Genomic DNA, 13431 nt, shown 5'->3' on the forward strand with positions numbered 1-13431 from the left:
ATGCGTAGTACCCAGGTAAGGACTACTACCCAGTCAGAAGCAGAGTATGATGGATGGATCACAAAAAAGATATATAACACAATAAAGGAAAGGGGAAAAGCCAAAAAGCATAATATGAGCACAAATGCTGATCATACTTAAAGGGGCGATCCTTAAAGGTCCCATGGCATGAAAATTTCACTTTATGAGGTTTTTTAACATTAATATGCGTTCCCCCAGCCTGCCTATGGTCCCCCAGTGGCTAGAAATGGTGCTAGGTATTCTCTGTTAACAACACTGGCTATCGGGACATTCTGCTTAACGTGAAAAAGCTTAACGTGGTTTAATGTACTTCAACAACGATCAATGATCGCCAAATTTCTCATGGCCATATCTTGTAATGAACACTTCAGCCTTTCAAAAGAACTAATCCGAAATCCAACGATTATATAAGTTATCTCACAAAGCGTTTTCTTCTTCATTGGCGCCTATGGCGAGGAAAAAGCTTGTACCTATACAATGATCAATGATTACCAAATTTCTCTCTCATATTGCTCCGCATAACCACTGAAAACTGTCAAAAAATCTAACCAGAAATGTGGTGATGATTGTTAGTTGTTTAGGTACATTAAACCACGTTAAGCTTTTTCAAGTTAGTACTTATAAATAGGGTTGGGTACCATTTGGATTTTTACGATTCCGATGCCGAACGAGTACTTTTAAAACGATTCAGATTCCTAAACGATTCCTAAACCGATTCTTGAAAAACTGAAAAATGACATCAAAGAAAGGTTCTTTTATAGTTGTTTTTTTTTATTGAAAATGATTTAAATTTAACAATATATTAATGTTTTTAAGTACTTAAATATATAATAAGTAAACCTAAGTCACCTAACACATAACTACAATAATTTAACAATAAATAACAGTTACACTATTAACAAGTAACAACAAAATAAATGTTGAGTTGGTATGCCAACCAGCTTCAAACTTTAGCAATTATTTTGCAGAAAAATGACCATATTTGCCTTCTCTGGCAAGATACTACGCCTCTCTTGACTTTTGTCATGTCCTGCACAGGAGAAAACTCTCTCAGACGGTGTCCAAGAGGCCTGTAGCCTACACACAAGTATGAGTTTGAAAGGGCAGACAATTGGCTGTCCCGCCTCCCCCACCACCAGGCTCCAGGGTCTTGTCCTGAACGATAGACTAGCAGAACAAGTGTAATATGTTTACTAGCGATCACGTGCAGTGAATGGCTAATATGCTTTTACGTTTTAAGAAGACATCTGTGTTGCACCGGCAATTTTTTGCTAATTTATGCTGTTGTGTCCTGCCTTGGTTGCACCAGATTGTTGTGGTCTGCAGAAGCGCAGAGAACTTCCCCTTTTTTTTCCTGAATGCTTTTACGTCCGTTTTGGTGAGCCCAGAGGGAAAATATGCCATTTTAAAAGTAGCCTACATTTACGGTGGTTAGCTAACGGTAGACTACAGAGAAAGCTTGATATTTTTGCTTCCGTTTCGGAGCGTGTACAAAAAGCCGTACTACCAATATCCTGAGCCTCGCAGCCCTTCAGCTGCTGCTTGAGAGCGAGAGGCAGCGGGCAGAGGAGGCTGAAGCAGACCCTCCTCTGCCCGCTGGCCGCTGCCACTCGCTCTCTCTCTCTTCATCCGCAACTTCAAGCCTACTCAGGCTCAAATGAATAGTCTAAATATGGTCATCGAACTATAACAACCTTATCCACATTGTCGAAATCATTTAAATATTGAGCCATTACATTGGAAATCTTTCAGATAACTGGAGCCTATAATTTCTGTAGCCTACTCCGTAACAACAGACTACCTGGATGCCTTTTCTCGTCACTCTCCACACCGCTGTCTTCAGACTTTTACGTTTTTACCCTTTAGACGGTAATGCGACGGTGGAGCGTTTTTTAGATTTCCACTCTGGAGGGTGGTTTAACTTTTTTAAGCCCCAAAAATGCTGTCGCCGTATAAACGAAAGGCGCACCTGATAAAATATTTTTTCGTTTTCACCCGCAAGCATCATCGTGTAGAAAGGGCCTTAGTATGTGCCATTTCTGTGTCTGTAGCTATTGAGGAGGAGAGAGGGGGGGTCAAGGTGGAGGGTGGGGGTGTGGCCTTGACCAACTGCCACTTTGCTCGTTTGAAAGCCATGATGTGTCTCTCTCATGGGTGGGCAAAATTCTCTGGGCGGGCAAAACAGAGAAAGGGGAGGTAACCTTGCTCCTTATAACCTCATAAGGAGAAGATTCCAGATCAGCCCATCTGAGCTTTCATTTTCTCAAAGGCAGAGAAGGATACCCAGGGCTCGGTTTACACCTATCACCATTTCTAGCCACTGGGGGACCATATGCAGGCCGGGGGAACGCATATTAATGTTAAAAAACCTCAACATTTTTTCATGCCAAAAAAATGTTCATGCCATGGGACCTTTAATTACTTATGTTAACTAGCATTTTAGTTTGCAATAATTAGCCTGTGCCTACGTTATCTCCTTACATATGCCTACGCTCTCCGTCTCTGCAAGATTGGGAATGGTTGAGATTTCTCTTGGCACAGCTACCAGAAAACTTACAACTTTCAGACAGGTTTCTCACGTCACATCTACTTCTTCAAGCTCAGTTGGAGGCTGCGCACTAACGCTCAGCCCTCACCAGAAAAGTGCTTCTAATAGCCTTCACTGGTCTCCGTCCAGAGCAACGGGATCTGTTGGTCCAGTTTATATACTGTCTATGGTTTCTATCCACTCCTGTTTTTTTTCCTGTTTTTACAGTTGCTTCTATCAAACGTCCATCTAAACTCTCCAATGGATGGCGGTATCTACCTCGATTTTGGTTTGCGATTCGTGTACATAGAAGAAGAAGATACGGAAGTGACGTTATTTTTTGTCTCACACGGAAACGGTACACTTGACAACAAAACAGAGAGACCGATTATTCATTTGCATGTAACGTTACTGTACTTACTCTGTGTACCGACAAATACTTCCGAAGGCCCGCAATAGTTTGTATACGTTGCCATAAAGGCGTTGCAGCTGCTTCGGCTAACCAAGGCTAGATAGCCAATGTAGCTAAGCTAACACTGCGAGGTATTTCAATCTAGCTGGCAACGTTAACGTTAGTGTGAAGTTAGCTTGTCTACGTTACATACAGGAGTTGTCAGTTTCTAGAATGGCCTGCACTTTGGAAAAAGTGTTGGGCGATGCCCGGACCCTTCTCGAGAGGCTGAAAGAGCACGACACGGCCGCCGAGGGACTGATAGAGCAGTCCGGGGCCCTCAGCCAGAGAGTGCAGAGCATGAGAGAGGTGGGAAATGCCCTTCCAGAAAAGGTAAAGGCAAGTATCAGCCGGTTACAAAGAAATGTCATTCAAGTGCTGCACTACTCAATGGCGTACACACTGAAGTGGTACGACATGACTTTGTTCAGCTCTAACTTAACGTCACCCATACATTCAGAGCAAATGTTGTTAAATAAAGAAATCAAAAATGTTTCTTCTCATGGACCCACAACCTTCTCTCATCTAAACACAGGGGAACATGGGAACCAATGCAGAGCAAGAGCAGAGATTATGATGAAATGAAGTGCAGCTTGTTGGGTTACTTCTGTGCTCAATTGTGCTAGACATCCTTAAAGTTTTCAAAAATGATAAGCTCAGAAGTTGTGTAGCCTATATGTGTATGTTTGAGATAACCACAACAATAGTTTTACAATAAATATACAACAATAGTTTGGCATGATGGAGGTTTTACATCCCCCTCTTCATGAGATCGTTATTTTTTGTTATTTTGTTCATGTTTATGTGTTTTTTTGCTTTAACAAACACAAAGAATAAACTGTTGGCCAACCAGTTAAACTTCCTATTAGTGAAAAAGCAACTTACAAAAACAATTAGATGTTGTGAATGTAATGGAAACATTCCTATGGAGCTGATTAATATTTTAGTAGAACTTTACCTTTTGATGCTAAGATTGAAGTAACTTTTCATTATAACTTGTACCTTGAAACTCTTTTATTATACTTGGTTGTTGTCATTATACCACTTTTGAAGTAAGGTGTCTTTCCGTTACCAATATGCTCGTAATATGTGTTTTTGAAGTTTACATAATTCCCCTATGTCATGGTTGATTTTAATATTAAAACGAAGCAATGCATCTTTCTATTCCTTATCGTTTCTCTCCACTGCCCTATACTGCTCTCTCCTCTCAGCAAACAGAAGACACTTCAGGGTTTCAGGAGCTGACCAAATACAAGCCTCATGTCCTTCTGAATCAGGAAAACACCCAAATCAAAGAACTACAGCAGGAGAATAAAGGTATAAAAAAAAAAACTCCACTCTATTCTGTTGATTTTATGGTTGGTGCTTTACATATTTGCTAACCCTCTTCATGACTGTCTGTGTAGAACTATGGTTATCACTTGAAGAACATCAGTACGCGCTAGAGTTGATCATGGGTCGGTACCGCAAGCAGATGCTCCAGCTGATGATGGCAAAGAAGGAGTTGGACACCAAACCTGTGCTTAGCCTCCATGAGAACCACGCAAAAGTATACTAGCTGTCTTCACATTTTCAAATTCTCGGTCATTCATAGGTTAGGATTCCAAATGGGTGCACGTTTAAAAAAAAATGCACTGACTTTAGGAAACATCTTGTTTTCCGACTGTTCTCCAGGAAGTGCAGAACCAGGTGGAGCGGATATGCGAGATGGGCCAGGTGATGAGAAGAGCAGTGCAGGTGGACGATCAGCACTACTGCTCTGTTCGAGAGCGACTCGCTCAACTCGAGGTGAGCACAGGGCTTCAGATTTCTGAGTGAATCCATATTTCTTGGAAGCTTTTTTTTGTTGTTGTTGAAATTGTACACTGATACTGTTTTTGTATCTAAATGTGGTATCTGTTGAAGGTAACGGGAAGTGATACATAGAAATAAATACAGTACATACAAATTTTACATGTATCACCTACATAAATATGTACCGTAACTGAATAATATGTGTTAGGGGTGTGATGAGAAACCCAGCTCACGAGACGGGACGAGACACGAGATTGGGTTCACGAGATCGAGACAAGATGAGATTTTAACACTATTTTACAGAAAACTTCAATGAAGAAATATGACTGTCAATCGAAAGTCACAAAATGAAAACCGAGCACTGAAAGGTTTTTGCCATGAACTCAAATGACTCCTGTAATTCTCTCCTGTATAACTAACAGTTACACTGTTACTTCTTCCATATGTTTGGTGGAGAGAGAGAGTCTCTTCACTCAGAGAACCAAGGTTACAACGTAACGAAGCGTTTTCTGGCAGTAGTTGAGACCATTGAGACCAAATGTTTTGTAGCCTACTTGAATTTGTCATTGTACAGTAGACGGAGAGAAAGCCAGCTTATTTGACTATTGGTTCACATTGATTACGTTCTAAAGCACAAATAAATTACCATCAAACACTCAACAGATGATTGTTGTGAAGACCAATGCTATTTTCTCTTCCTCTGCATTTTATTAATTGCAGCTCTAAACAATAGGGGTGGGAAAAATAATTGATTCTTAGATGCATCGCGATTCTCTCTGGAACGATTCGATGCTCGATTCTGATAAATTAAATAATTGAGAAAAATTGTGTTGTTTTTTTTTTTTATTAAATGTGTTGATTTTTATTTAAAAGTTACGGTCTCCAGACAATTACAAATCAGAAAATACAGTGACTGAAAGAGGATGGGATAATGGACAACAACTTAGAGTTTAGGCGAGAGTGCAGAAAAGAAACACACAAAAATGGCCAAAAGGAAAAAAAAGAATTAAATGTTGTGTGTATATATACACATGATCTAATAAGACATACATAAAATAATTAGACAAAACACATTCATCTACTTTTATGTCATTACATCTGACCACCTCATGTTTCATGTTTTAAGAAGCCAATTATCCATCTTTAGACATGACTGAGCCTCTCGACATGGAAGATTACTGTGAGAGAAAGTGACTTTCACAAGCATGTTTAAGGCTTAAGCATGGAATGACCACAAAATAAAAACCTCAGTAGACAAAACATTTCCTTAAAACTTGTGGGTGACAAATACTGTATATGTCAAAATGTAAGCTTTGTCTAGCTGCTTTGTCTAGGAAGTGATTAGCAAACTCTGAGTAGCAAACTCAGATTTATATGTATATTTAAAAAAATCACGCATTGAAATGTACGTAAAAAAATGGTTGCATCGATAATCGGTTTTGAATGGAATCGCTGGCTTCTGATTCAGAATCGAATGGTGAGGTGCCAGGAGATTCCCACCCGTACTAAACAAGGAAGTAGGCTACTCTAGTATCGATTTTAGGACCATTATAGGACGAAGGGAGAACGTTTCTCTTTGTTTAATAGCATAACCGCTGTTTTGATGTGGCCCGTACGTCGGTGGTGTGTCTTAGCCTTGTGCCTTTTTTTTTTATAAACACTTTTTTTAAATGTTTTTTTTTTTTTTTCTGAATTTCTTATTCTATGTTTTATATATAGAATCAGGTGGCCAAACTCTGACCTTTTTTTCTCTTGTAGTGATATGTAGTCATGCAGACTGTTTTGGTTTAACGATATCCATCTAGAGATATTTACTGCCATCCAATTCATTAAGGAGAATTGAATTACATTTGCTGTACTCACAGCATTGAAAAAATTACAATTACAGGGATTTCTTTTTCTGGATGAATATAGCAAAAACGTATATGTCGAATATCCACAGTAACCGAGACATTGTTTCTGGAAGTAGATACAACAATTACATCTGGACTTCAGTTTTCCCTTAAATATATGGTTATTCTATCTTCTTTAGATTGAGAACAAGGAGCTGCGAGATCTCCTGGTCATCAGCAAGAGCTCTGTGAAGACCGCAAGGGAAGAAACCAACCAGCCAGCAGCAGAAAAGTCCCCTCAGCCAAGGTCCTATGAGTGATCAGAACAGCTTCAGTGTGAACTGTGGTTGTGGCAACAAGCTCTTCAAGACCAGGAGACAGGGCTGATGATCTCTATACCTGTGTTTACCACATTATTTTTTTAACATAAGATGGAATGCAGCCCCAAACCACAGCATATCTTTTGTAGCGAAGGCCACTTAAACACAACATTCTGCAGGTATATCTGGATGATAGCTATTGTTTTCATATGTATAGTATGTGTAATATGACTGCAGTCGTGTTGGAGTGAATTTCACATAAGCCTTGACTTTTAATGAGTTGTCTTGGGTATTACTGACAAGAATTCTGTTGGAGCTAAGACACATGTACTGGAGTAAAAGGCAGTAAGAGCAAAGGGGATTTATTTTGTTTTTGGCCAAAGAAGCATTTACTCTTCTAAGACACAGTTTCTACCTCTTTGGTGCCCCTTTGCTGTTCACACACACACACTCAAAATGTGTAAAATGCTCATAACCACCCTTGCTTTGAGTTCACTTGAAGTCCATTAAGAAGCCAACTTGTAGTCTGCACCATTTTAAGAAGCTGTGCTTGATAATCACTCTGCCAACAATATGACTTTTGGCTGTTTGTTTCACACAGTTTGCCTGCTGAGGAGTGACGGTGGATCATTTGTATGTGATTGTCTATCACTAATGAATTTGAGATGTTTGTCAGTCTGTTTGTATATTTAACAGTCATATTTAACATGATTTTTCATGTTTAGTACTTAGGTTCTGTGTTTACCAGTTTTGTAGTTTTGGATGCAGAGGTGTCTCAGCTGGCACATCTTTATTTAATGGTAACAGTTTCAAAACATGCCAAGTTTTTGTTTAATGGATATAAAATGTTTGCGCACTGTATGTGTCAGAAATTGTATATTGTCATCTCAGGAAATCAGTGTTAATACGGTGAACATGCTGTAATGACTTCAAGACAGTGTACTGTTTGTGTCGAACAAAATTTCATTCAGAAACTTTAAAATACATTTGCAATTAAAAAAAAGTGTGAATGTGAATATTTTTATCTGCCAAAACATAAATGTATTAGACAGTATCATGGGTGTAACTTTGGTTTGAGAAGTGTGTGGGGGGGGGGGGTCCCCTGCCAGAAATTTTTTTTTCTATTTGAATCCCATTGCCTGCATTTCTACATACATTTAGGGACTATGCTGATACAAAATCCAGGAAATAATTAAGTTGATCATAATGATCAATTCTGCCAGAAGGAATAGTACTAAATAATGTATACGAAAAAGATTTCTTACTTTCTTAATTGTTTAATATAGGGGCCGATCGCCAAGGCTTGAAAGAATCATTTTATGGAGTCAAAAATATTCACAATTTAAAGGTGAGGGGTTCACAAACGGGATTTTAAAATAAAGTTGGGGGGACATGTCCCCAGTGGAAATGACACCCTAGCAATAAATACAGAATGTATGGAGGTGAATTACTGTTGTATTCTCTACCACAGGATGGCGACATTAAGCCGGGTTTTAACGGTTTTAACCATTGACTGTTACAGTCTATGGTTTTAACCATGGATGTAGGTTTTAGCCCATCGCGAGGTTTGCAAGAGTAGGGTAATGTTGCGTTCAAGTGAAGAGAAATAAATGAGCTTTCGACTGTTTGAGTTGTTTTCCTCCACATATATTGTATCAACAACATCGAGTGGATAAAGTAAGATTTCGTTTGTAACTGGCGGCCCAAAACCTATACATGCATTCATGCCCAAAACCCACTGCACTTCATCACGGTCCCCTGCGTTTAAAATCGTAAGAATTGTACATTACCGACAGCACATGAAAGCAGCACCGTGGCTGCGTTTGACACTTGTAGTCGGAGAAGCTAGCTAGATATTGTTCAGCATGTCTGAAAAGGAGCTGGGGAAAAAGTGGGACCGGTGCTTGGCAGACGGTGCCATTAAACTCGGTAAATATCCTAAAGTCTTTCGCTTATAACGGCATTGTAATGTCCCAGAATAAGAACAAAATAAGCAGCAGTTTTTACTCTAGTCCACAGCTGTCATTGACTGGGCGAGAGGCTAACAGGCTAGCCATAAAGGGCTTGTAAAGGACAACTAGCTAAATGGCCAGTCACATATGTAAGGTTACTCATAAGTAACCGGTATTTGCGTTTCACTCAGATTTTACTGTTGGGAAGATCCTAAGTGCGAGCGCCATTCATAAAATGATTAATGCGATGCTTTTGCTTATCGGTATTACGTTAACTTAACGTTACACCTTTGCTAGGACATTTAGTAAGACACTTTACGAAACATTATGACCACTTCGGCATTCATACAAAGCATTTTTTAATACCACGTAAACTCAGTTTATAATTCCACAAGGTTACATAGACATGGCGACAGGGAGTAGTTCAAAATTTAGTTTATTTATTAAAGTACAGTATTGCTTGATTAATCACAGGTATTATAGATCAGTGGGTTCTGTAAAAAAAATTTTGAGTGGAGTTTATTGGAGCGATGTCAGCTATTGGAGCGAGGTACCTGACTCACTTTGTTTTAAAGGTCCCATGACATGGTGCTCTTTGGATGCTTTTATATAGGCCTTAATGGTCCCCTAATACTGTATCTGAAGTCTCTTTTATATAGGCCTTAGTGGTCCCCTAATACTGTATCTGAAGTCTCTTTCCCATAATTCAGCCTTGGTGCAGAATTACAGCCAGTCCCACAATGAGCTTTCCTTAGTATGTGCCATTTCTGTCCGAAGTCACGCCCTTCCACTTCCGGCCAATGGGACTTATCTTTCGAAAAAATATGAACGAGGGTCAATGGAGAGATAATAATAATGATGTCTGCGTGTATCGTACCGGGGATGTAATGTTACTCTAATGAGCAGAGGATCTCGCTTGTTCTTTTGCTTATCTGCTGAAAACACTTAACTGCATAAAACACAGCAGTTAAGATAACGTTACATGTGTTGTTTAACAGAGCTAAGCTAGCTAGCTAGCTAGCTAGCTAGCTAGCAAGCCGAGCATCAAGCTAGGTGAGGTAGCTAGTGTGAGACGGCCTTGACCAACTGCCACTTTGCTTGTTTGAAAGCCATGATGTCTCTCTCTCATGGGTGGGCCAAATTCTCTGGGCAGAGAAAGGGGAGGTAATCTTGCTCCTTATGACCTCATAAGGAGCAAGATTCCAAAACGGCTCATCTGAGCTTTCATTTTCTCAAAGGCAGAACAGGATACCCAGGGCTCGGTTTACACCTATCACCATTTCTAGCCACTGGGGGACCATAGACAGGCTGGGGGAACGCATATTAATGTTAAAAAACCTCATAAAGTGAAATTTTCATGCCATGGGACCTTTTAAGAAGGCTGTGTGCAAATAATTAAACCACATAATTGATCCGTTTTAGAGAAAATATGGGTACAATACTGTGACATTACTTCCCGCCACCCTACTGTATAAATGACAGTACAAGTTCAAATTTAGAGTTTATTGCCATGTGTTTTAGAAAGCAGTGCATAACAAAGCTTATGTTATGGCTACATAGAAAATATACAATACGTAATGTTAATGTACATAAGTCAAGAGACAGTATGAGACAGCATCTGCACACAATAGAGAAATGAACATCAAACAATAGCAGTAATGCATTAAAAAGTCTATTAAAGGTGCATTGTCATCCATGTTATAATAGTAGCTGTTTTCATTTTCCTCTATTTTCAGGCACTGGGCTGGGGTTAGGAATCGTGTTTTCTGTTCTGTTCTTCAAACGTAAGTAGTTTCAATGGATTGTTGCTTTAATGCATCTTGAACCTGTAATTAAGCTCAGAGGTGCTTGACAGGAGGAGCAGAGCTAGGAGCACATTACAAGTAGCTGTCTACTGCTAGCAGCGAAACGCTTTCACTTTATTTTACGCAGGAACAGCCTTTTGAGTGTTTTTTTTCAAGCGATAGTCTTATCTAGCTGAGCACATTATTCAATGTGAATGTATAATTTGGAGTATTTACTGCTTTTATTGTGAAAAGAGCACCAACAACATCCATTCTTAAAAGCACAAAAAGGATGAATAGAATAGAAAAGTTAATTACGGAGGGGAAAAAAAGACAAACAGACAAAGGTGTCACAGCGAGTGTGAAAATGATTTCACACGCCATCTCACCATACGATTTAAAATAACACTGTGACGTTCTTGAGAAGAGATAAAGTACCTGTTTCATTTGTAGGGCACACTTGGCCGATTTCATTCGGCTCAGGAACGGGACTTGGCATGGCATATGCCAACTGTCAGAATGACCTGAGGTCCTTTTATTTGCTGCACAGAAGCGACAAGGTTTGTTTGTGCAATAAAACACATATGGAATTAATAACAACTAACAGAAATATTTCCTCATGTCTATTATTACAATAACAACCCTGTCATTGTTGTAACTAATTTCTATTTTCTTTTAACAGGAGCAATAGCTGCAAGTCATCGAGGGACTTTTTTTATTTTTTTGACATGTTTTTTTTGTTTTTTGTTTTGTCTGTGTGAGAGTCACCATTTGCACTGTTCTACAGTTAGATTCTTGTCTTCCGGTTGAACGATCCATCCTAGTATGACTCTTGTTTGATTTGAATGTGCCTGATCAGGACAGCCTGTGTATATTTAATAAAATAATCATCATCACGACAAAAAATGATGCCCTGGTGATTCTTTTTTTTCCTCCCATGCTTTATAATGGATGAAAACCATTTCAAATCATATTGAACTATATAGTAGAGAAACAAGAGTAACGTAATGAATTATAACACCTAGATTATACTCCATCACTCCAAGCAGCAATTTTGATACTTGAGGGAGTAATAGGAGTCAAGTGTTAGCTTTGAAAAGGTGGTGTTTCAGTTGATTTCTGAATGCGAGTGGGAAGGATTTTCTGAAATGGTGTGGTGGAGGAAGGTGGGGAGAGCAATGCAAACGCTGTCCCAGAAGGTGGTGGGCTCGGTGTGGGTGAGAAGGGGTCAGAAGGTTGGCAGCAGCTGATCTGATGTGGCAGATGACAGGGGCGTAGTGATGGAGGAGATTAGTCAGTTCTGAGGGGGCATGACAATTGAGAGCTTTGCATATTATGCTTAGTATTTGAATGGCAAGGCTATTAAAATGTGGAGTGCACATGATTTTACCACATGCTTTTGTTATTATGTTTTTTTATTTTTTTTATTCAAGTGCTCCTGTTGGGAAGTGAATAATTATTTGCTGGATTGAGAATGTGGGAACAAGGTGAACAAGGTTATTGTTTTTTCAGTTATGTGATTTCTTTTTTTTTTCACCCATGGTAAATGAAAACAATGAAACCCAAATCTACTATTGATGAACATTTTTCATGTTTTAATTGTTTTTAAAATCTGAGCCACAGTGAAAGCAATTAGACTTTTTGACGCTGCCATTAGAAAAAAAAATGAAGACAAAGCTTATGTAAATTGTGCAATTCTAAAATGCAAAAGAATAGATTGCATATGATTTCGCTTCACTCTGATGCACTTAAATCATCACGACTTGTGCAGCCAATTGTTTCAGAAGTCCCATAAGTTGTATGGAGATCACGTGTGTAAAATCAAGATTTGACTAGTGACTGAAGGTGAAATACACCCGTATCTGAAGGGGCCAGCAGTTGTCATCAGGGAAGTCATTAAGTCAAAAAAGGATTAAACAAATCTGAGACAAGGCTATTGAATAGGGAAGGATACCATGACATTTCCATGGCATGGACTGCAGAGTAAAAAAACTTAATTATATTCAGTGTAATTTTGTCTTGTAAATCATTAAAACATGAAAAAGTCAGAGAGGGTGGCTTGTTTTCAATCATTGCGACTACTGCTCTAAAAAGAAAAATTCTAAGAGAAATTCTATTTTTATAATAAAAAAGCACTTCACATCAAATCTTTATAATGCCTTACAAAAATGCCATAATAGTGTTCCCTCAGTAGATAAAAACAGTATGACCAAACACAGAAAAAGAACACCCACACCAACTCCTATGCTGAAGAATTAGCATTTCTTGGCTGTGATTGTGCATGGTTATGCATTAACAGCTCAATGCTTTGACACGCTCCTCCTCAGAAACTGTGCGCTCTGGCTGGGAGGCGCGCTGGAGTGGCCGACAAAGGGATTAACAGGAGCGAGGGATATAAAGGCAGCGTTACAAGGACCATGATACCTGCAGAGCACTTATGAACAGAGCCTTGCAAATGACTGCTTCACAATTTTGTGTCCGTTTTCAGGCTCCCCGTCTCTGTTTCGCAGAATAAAAGGACTTGTGGAAAGCAGCAGAGCTCCAGCTCGGCGAAGGCAAGCTGTACAATTTCCACTGCTGTGAGGTGAGGTATAATTCTGAGAATTGGTCCTAGCTCTCTTCATCTCCAGTAGTTCCTTTCATCAGCACAGCTCTCGGATGCCTGGTTGAGATAGCTCTCTGTGTGCCCTCCTCCGCTGACTGTCATCATTGTGACATGCTGCTTCGAAACCCTCTGTCAGCTATCGAAA

The 13431-nt window shown here is 39.4% G+C and overlaps 2 protein-coding genes across 2 annotated transcripts; both read left to right on the plus strand.

Moving 5' to 3' along the window:
* The first annotated feature begins 2766 nt into the window (after positions 1–2766).
* On the plus strand, positions 2767–7961 carry sike1 (suppressor of IKBKE 1). The gene is made up of 5 exons (XM_039801569.1): positions 2767–3332; positions 4211–4316; positions 4406–4548; positions 4674–4787; positions 6826–7961. Exons 1-5 carry the CDS (start codon positions 3174–3176, stop codon positions 6943–6945), a joined length of 642 nt encoding a protein of 213 aa, XP_039657503.1. The 5' UTR covers positions 2767–3173; the 3' UTR covers positions 6946–7961.
* A 764-nt stretch (positions 7962–8725) lies between these two features.
* On the plus strand, positions 8726–11587 carry micos10 (mitochondrial contact site and cristae organizing system subunit 10). Its single transcript, XM_039801570.1, has 4 exons — positions 8726–8874; positions 10634–10681; positions 11135–11241; positions 11364–11587. The coding sequence occupies exons 1-4, from the start codon at positions 8811–8813 to the stop codon at positions 11370–11372; spliced, it is 228 nt and encodes a 75-aa protein (XP_039657504.1). The 5' UTR covers positions 8726–8810; the 3' UTR covers positions 11373–11587.
* Positions 11588–13431: the final 1844 nt, after the last annotated feature.

Source organism: Perca fluviatilis, chromosome 5, assembly GCF_010015445.1.
Source record: "Perca fluviatilis chromosome 5, GENO_Pfluv_1.0, whole genome shotgun sequence".
Lineage (NCBI taxonomy): Eukaryota > Metazoa > Chordata > Actinopteri > Perciformes > Percidae > Perca > Perca fluviatilis.

Bases quoted from the DNA above. Each gene is read 5' to 3' on its own strand.
- micos10 (XM_039801570.1), top strand. From the start codon at position 8,811: ATGTCTGAAAAGGAGCTGGGGAAAAAGTGGGACCGGTGCTTGGCAGAC. The intron at 8,875-10,633 runs GTAAATATCCTA...CTCTATTTTCAG, and splicing joins AGACGGTGCCATTAAACTCG to GCACTGGGCTGGGGTTAGGA. The intron at 10,682-11,134 runs GTAAGTAGTTTC...TTTCATTTGTAG, and splicing joins TTCTGTTCTGTTCTTCAAAC to GGCACACTTGGCCGATTTCA.
- sike1 (XM_039801569.1), top strand. From the start codon at position 3,174: ATGGCCTGCACTTTGGAAAAAGTGTTGGGCGATGCCCGGACCCTTCTC. The intron at 4,317-4,405 runs GTATAAAAAAAA...CTGTCTGTGTAG, and splicing joins ACTACAGCAGGAGAATAAAG to AACTATGGTTATCACTTGAA. The intron at 4,549-4,673 runs GTATACTAGCTG...ACTGTTCTCCAG, and splicing joins TCCATGAGAACCACGCAAAA to GAAGTGCAGAACCAGGTGGA.